Source organism: Diorhabda carinulata, chromosome 7 (assembly GCF_026250575.1).
Source record: "Diorhabda carinulata isolate Delta chromosome 7, icDioCari1.1, whole genome shotgun sequence".
Taxonomy (NCBI): Eukaryota; Metazoa; Arthropoda; class Insecta; order Coleoptera; family Chrysomelidae; genus Diorhabda; species Diorhabda carinulata.
Window position 1 is genome coordinate 5,748,374 of NC_079466.1, and position 6,000 is coordinate 5,754,373.

Consider the following 6,000-nt stretch of genomic DNA (forward strand, 5'->3'; position numbering starts at 1 on the left):
ACATCTTGGACATATTTTCGTAGAAGCTGAATAAATTTTTTTTGTCCACACTAATGTATACTCAACATTGAACTAATCTTGACGCCTAATTTTAACCAAACTAATTCTTTAAACATAAAAACTTATGTTGACAGTATCTATGAGGTTAAAAATATGGATCAAAATGTTCAACTTAGCTCTTTCCACATTAGTTATCTCTATATTATTGTATGACATAACTGCCCAACTCTTGTAAATAGAAGAAGTCTTTAAATTAAACAAAACAGATTTCCATAGATATTGTCAATTTTTATGGATATCAAACCATAAAAAACCGCAGCCTGTGAAAAGTTTTAAAAAATTGTTGGAATATTTTCAAACTTTCGGCTAATATTCCATTAAGGTAATTTGTTTAGATTTATTTTCTTATAGATAAATTGTACTATTAGGTAATAGCTACAGATGTATTTACTACTGTCTATATAGACAAATTATATTATTTAAAACAATATTTTATGACATTTTAATTCTCGCAATTTAGCAAAAACTGAATTATGTTGATCACCTATTTATGTAATATACTGATACATAATGTGAAAATACTAGGAAGTAGAGCTCAAAGATAAGGTATGATTCACTAAATATGAAAAAAGTTGAAAATACGATCATTTTTAGTCAGATTAAATTTGTACTATGACATTTTAAAAAAATAATAGGTATCCCGAAAATAAAACTTAACCAAAGTTTGTTCTTACAGATTGAGGTTTTCAACAACCAGCCGATGTATATTCTTTAATCAAATGTTTCACTTTTCTTAGAAAAATAAATTCGTTATTAACACCACCCATTAAGTGTGAAAATTATTGGAGATCGTCATTTATGGAAAATGCGACAGGTGTACAGCATGACAGATATTTAAAGGAAAAAACAAAAAAATAAACGTTTCTTAAACTCACCCAAAAATCATCTCTCTCCCTATTTAGCAAATCCTCAAAAAGAATAGAGACGTTCGCAACGAAGACGTCAGGTGGAATCGCAGCGTCATGGAACACCGTCAGGGTCAGCGTCTTAGCGTTCTCAACCTGGTGCTCAAAGAATTCATTCCATACTGGATCACAAGTTTTTTGTTTAGAGGTGGATTGAGCTACATGAATGTCATCCACAACAATCGTAACATAAGGATCTAAAAGTTGTTCATCAGGTTTCCCGAAAGTATAACGCATCGAGCAATCCGTCGGTCTCAGGCTCTGGGCCTCGCATAATTTTACGCGAATAGTCCCCGTGAACATTGCACTGTACACGAGTTTTCAATACCTCACCTATGAGGAATGAATTTATCCACCACACCACACCACTAATCACTTTTAAACCTACATAGGGACGACACAATTTGTTAGAAACGAGTCTATAAAATACAATATAAATGACAGTTATCGCACACCATCGTATGATCTCGATTTGCTCGGCCCAATACGACCTCTAAAAATCTGAAACTGCTAAGCTTGAGGCTCCGCCTTCTGGAGTTCTACCTTATTTCAAACCTCCTGGAAAAGTTACTTTTCCTAAAATTCCCTATTTTCCCTGTCAAATCTATATTTTATAATCAATTTCAGCTCATGAATGCGCTTACCAATAGGTGGCGCAGTACTATTTTTTACACAAGTTGGAATGATTTGTTTTTTTTTCTGTGTAAATTTATTGGTTGAAAATAGTTTCTCCAATGTATTTGATTTTCACAAATAATGAAATTTTAGAACAGTACACATAACTTATCATCACACTTATTTGATTGCACATTTGATAATAGCTAATTTCATTAATCAGACCACCAATTATAACACAACAAAATATGTATCCACACAATCTTTCGGGAACTAAATACATCTTCAATTTAAGATTTTTCAAAATCTTAACAAAAGGAATATTTAATCAAAATGGAAAGTGTTAACAAAATTCCTGTTAGAAGAGGTTGGCTATAATGATTTCACCATAACATTTCGATGACATTGACATGTTGACATTTACGCGAAACATTTACATGTATGGATATGTTTAGTTAGACTGTTTGAACCGCCGATTTTTTATTATTAAAGTAATTTTATTAAATAATCAATAGTTATATGAAAATATGGATGATTTTACTTGTCCAAGATGCAGGACATCCAAATTTCAAAATCCCTCCATGAAAATGATGGTTAATGTTTGTGGTCATGGTTTATGTGAAAGCTGTGTGGATCTACTATTTTTAAAAGGATCTGGTGCTTGTCCAGACTGTAGAATACCTTTGCGAAGGAATAATTTCAGAGTACAATTATTTGAAGATGCTACAGTGGAGAAGGAAGTTGATATAAGGAGAAGAGTTCTTAGGGACTTTAATAAAAAAGAGGAAGATTTTTCTTCATTAGATGATTATAATAATTACTTAGAGGAAATAGAAACTATTATATATAATTTAACAAACGATATTGATGTTGTAAATACCAATAAAAAGATAGAACAATATAAACGTGATAATAAAGAACAGATATTAAAAAGCAAAGGAAGATTAGGACGAGAAGAATATGAATTAGAAGAAATGCTAGAATATGAAAAGCAAAGAGAGGATGAAAGAAAAAAAGAACTTCAAAAGGAAGAAGTTGAAAATAAGAAAAAGAAAATTAGGGAAAAAGAAGCATTGATTGATGAACTCATGTTTTCTAATGCTGATGCCAAAAATATTGTTGACACATTTGCTCAACAAGCAAAAGAGGAAGAAACAAAAAGGTTGCCTCCAAAAGTGACACAATTTTCAACTGGAATTCAGTTTGGTCATCAATCTCATATAACATTTTTGCCAGTACCTACAGATGAAGGTCCCCTTTATTCATATAAACCGTTAACATTCCCTATAGATGGACCTGAACCACCAAATGTAGTTGATATCATAGAAAAAAAATTTTTAAATCATGTTAGGTCTGAAACAGAACAAGAAAGAGCGGGAGGTTTTAAATCCAATATTGCCTGTTTACGTGCTTTGCAGGATGCTATGATGGGACTTTTTCACAGTAAAAAGACTTTGTTGACTTGAATTAAATTAAATGTATTGCAAAATGCAGTTTAAATTTTCTTTTGTTAATAATATTAAGTAAAATTAAATTTTTGGTTAAAATCATTTTAATGTATTTGTATCGACTGGAAGTAATTGTTATTTTATAAAATTGGTTAAAATTTAAATTTTGGATTGTTATATTTTTTGATAAATTACAAATATGATTTCATTTTGCTGTTGATAATAAATTGTTACAATTTCTATTAGTACTTCAATGAACAGGTTATTTAAATGAATTATTGACAAGAAAAATGAGTTTTCAACATGACTCGCTTTTATATACTAGTACCATATTTACATGTATAAGCTAATAAATATGATTTTTGTGGGGTTGTGGTAATGAAATATAAGTGGACTATTTTGATATATAATCCAATCTTTTGAGTCACTATATATTTATTCATCATCGGGAGGACCATTGTGGTATTAAAATTTTCTTTAAAATACTATGTGATGTGATTCAAAGATAACCTTCAACTAACCAAATCGTCCCTTTTGGGTGTTATTATAGTTTCATTATACATGTTTATAGAATATATAGAATGGAGTAAGAAAGGAAAAGTTTTGTTCAGAGAACATGCTGAGTTTCTCTCTTTCCCAAGGGAAGAGTATGTTAAATGGTGAAGTAGAATAGAGGAATAATTATAACTGTAGGGCAATTATAATTATGAAGAGGTTTTGACTTGGACTAACTGATTTCTACCATTTTTGCGAATAGAAACATCTTAAACATAAAAGCTAGTGGTCACCTTAAAAAGGAAGAATCGTCAACTTTGATAAGTACCATGATTATAATGGTTAGACCTTTCACAGAAGTAGTTCATTTTAGACGATTTTTTAATTAATTGAGGTAATCAAATTCTGTTGCGCATGAGTACATTTACCAGTGTAACTTGTTCTTGACGCGTTCCTCCAACCACCTACTTTCCTAACTATGCTCTGGAAAACAAAACATTAATAGTGTATTCCACTAAGGGTTCACAGCGCCTAAACGAGGTCTGACTATTAAATAACGAGACTGGTTACGAAAAAGGGTTTTATTATAAAAATTATTCTACATTCGAATGTTCCCCTTCAATAGACTCCCCTCCCTTCGCCCACACACCTTTCCATACATTTTTTCCATTGATCGAAGCAGTGCTGGAAGTCTTCTTCGGTGAGAACCTTTAGGAGCTCTGCCGTTTTTGACTTTACCGCTTCCTTCGACTCAAATCGGGTCAATTTCAAAGCAGATCTTTTTCTAACCTTTCAAGGAAATCTGAGCAAACCCGTTGACTCAAGAGCTTTTAGTCAGGAGTCAAATTTTTTGGCTCCAACTTCGCACAGACTTTTGTCTGTTGACAAAGCTACTCAAGATTTTATACGTAGAACAATTTATAGTTTATATGAGGAGAACAGGGTTGCGACATTAGAAGTAATATAGCAAAAGGTAGCAAATTATCCAGAATACAATTATACCAGTTCAGAAACATGGCGTCAAGTGTTTGATAGCGACAAGATTATTTGAATCAGATAAAAGATTGCCGAAGTTCTAACAGATGAATGGGGTACAAAAAAGGCTCAGTTCACGTCTGGTACCCTGTTTAAACCAAACTTCCTCACAGGTAAGTACATTTTACTCGTCTATTTACTATTAATAATTTAATATTCAGTTGTAGCAAGTTAGCGAGGTATAATAATGACTTTTTTCTTAGTTCCAAGAAGGACTAGAATTAAGTGCATCTGTTTAACTAACCGCAAACTTTCTCGCATAAGATATACATATTTTTAAAAGTATTTATAAAAATAATAAATTTATATAATGAGGTATTTACGTCTATGGTAGATCAAACAAAATTGTCGACAAGGGTTTTTACAATTTGCAATTGATTTTGGAAGAACTATACTAACAAATTTAGAAAGTTTAGAAGTCTAGATATATTTATACCGCCCGAGATCCGTTCTAAATGCTACTACGTCATTGGCGCCGATTATGTAGAAGATCGGCCGGCCTGTTTGACAAAATGCTACCGACAAAAGTGCTATTTAGACGACAAAGAATTGTTTTGTTTTTTCCTGATTCTTCAAATATATTTCCTTGAAATGGCTACTTATTTTGCCACATAACCTCTTAATTTTGAGATGCCAAGTATTAAAGTTTGAACAAATATATTAAATTTAATTTGGAGCACATTCGACTTCGATCGAGTAAAAAAGTATTTGATTTTCATTACAAAATATTTAAAATGAGATAGGGAAATGCTATTGTTTTCTCAATGTTATAGCGCCCCTAGATATCATTAATTTAATTTAGTTAATGCCTGATTATGTATGTAGATTTATAAGAGTTTTTATAAAAAAAGATTATCAATTATCAGACCGATTTTATTTTTTACTTAAAAAAATACTCTAGTGGCCAAATTTGCTCCATATTAAACGTGAATTTTGAAAATTATAAGTTCTGGTGCCCTTTTTTCTTTATTAATATTCAGGCCTGGACACCACGCCAATGCAAAAAAAACCGAACTACCCTGTATCGTATCGTCGTAAGTTTTGAATATGTTATTTAAAAAATGAAAGTACCTATTTACTTCGAAATGATCTTCACAAACAAACCGATTACTTGTACTTGACAAAACAGTATTCCTTTTACTGTTATTTTTCATTGCATGACACCATTTTTTCATTGATTTTTCTCCCTTAGGGATACTTAAAAATACTTTATTTGGTGCAGTTATAGTGGTGTTGGTACATTTTGGTACAATGCAATATTTACAACGAACCTTCGACATCCTAACAAAAAATACGACCAGTACGACTCGATACGATGGTAAAACAAAACGAGGTGTGGATGCTGCTGTAGCTATTGATCGAAACTCGATCGGCGCTGATGACGTAAGCATGCGATTGGTGTTTTGCGAGAAGAAATGAGGGCAGAGTAAAAATATTACACT

General features: G+C 31.8%; 2 protein-coding genes across 3 annotated transcripts in view; one reads left to right on the forward strand and one right to left on the reverse strand.

The window, feature by feature from the left end:
- Nucleotides 1–1,596, reverse strand: part of LOC130896672 (protein kinase C) — a 45,562-nt gene extending 43,966 nt beyond the window's left edge. For both annotated transcript variants that reach the window (XM_057804924.1, XM_057804922.1), the window contains exon 1: nucleotides 936–1,596. In XM_057804924.1, coding sequence (XP_057660907.1) covers nucleotides 936–1,268 — 333 coding nt within the window. In that variant the 5' untranslated portion in view covers nucleotides 1,269–1,596. The remainder of the gene's footprint in view (nucleotides 1–935) is intronic.
- A 400-nt stretch (nucleotides 1,597–1,996) lies between these two features.
- Nucleotides 1,997–3,268, forward strand: LOC130896673 (CDK-activating kinase assembly factor MAT1). The gene has a single exon (XM_057804925.1). It carries the CDS (start codon nucleotides 2,108–2,110, stop codon nucleotides 3,044–3,046), a length of 939 nt encoding a protein of 312 aa, XP_057660908.1. The 5' UTR covers nucleotides 1,997–2,107; the 3' UTR covers nucleotides 3,047–3,268.
- Nucleotides 3,269–6,000: the final 2,732 nt, after the last annotated feature.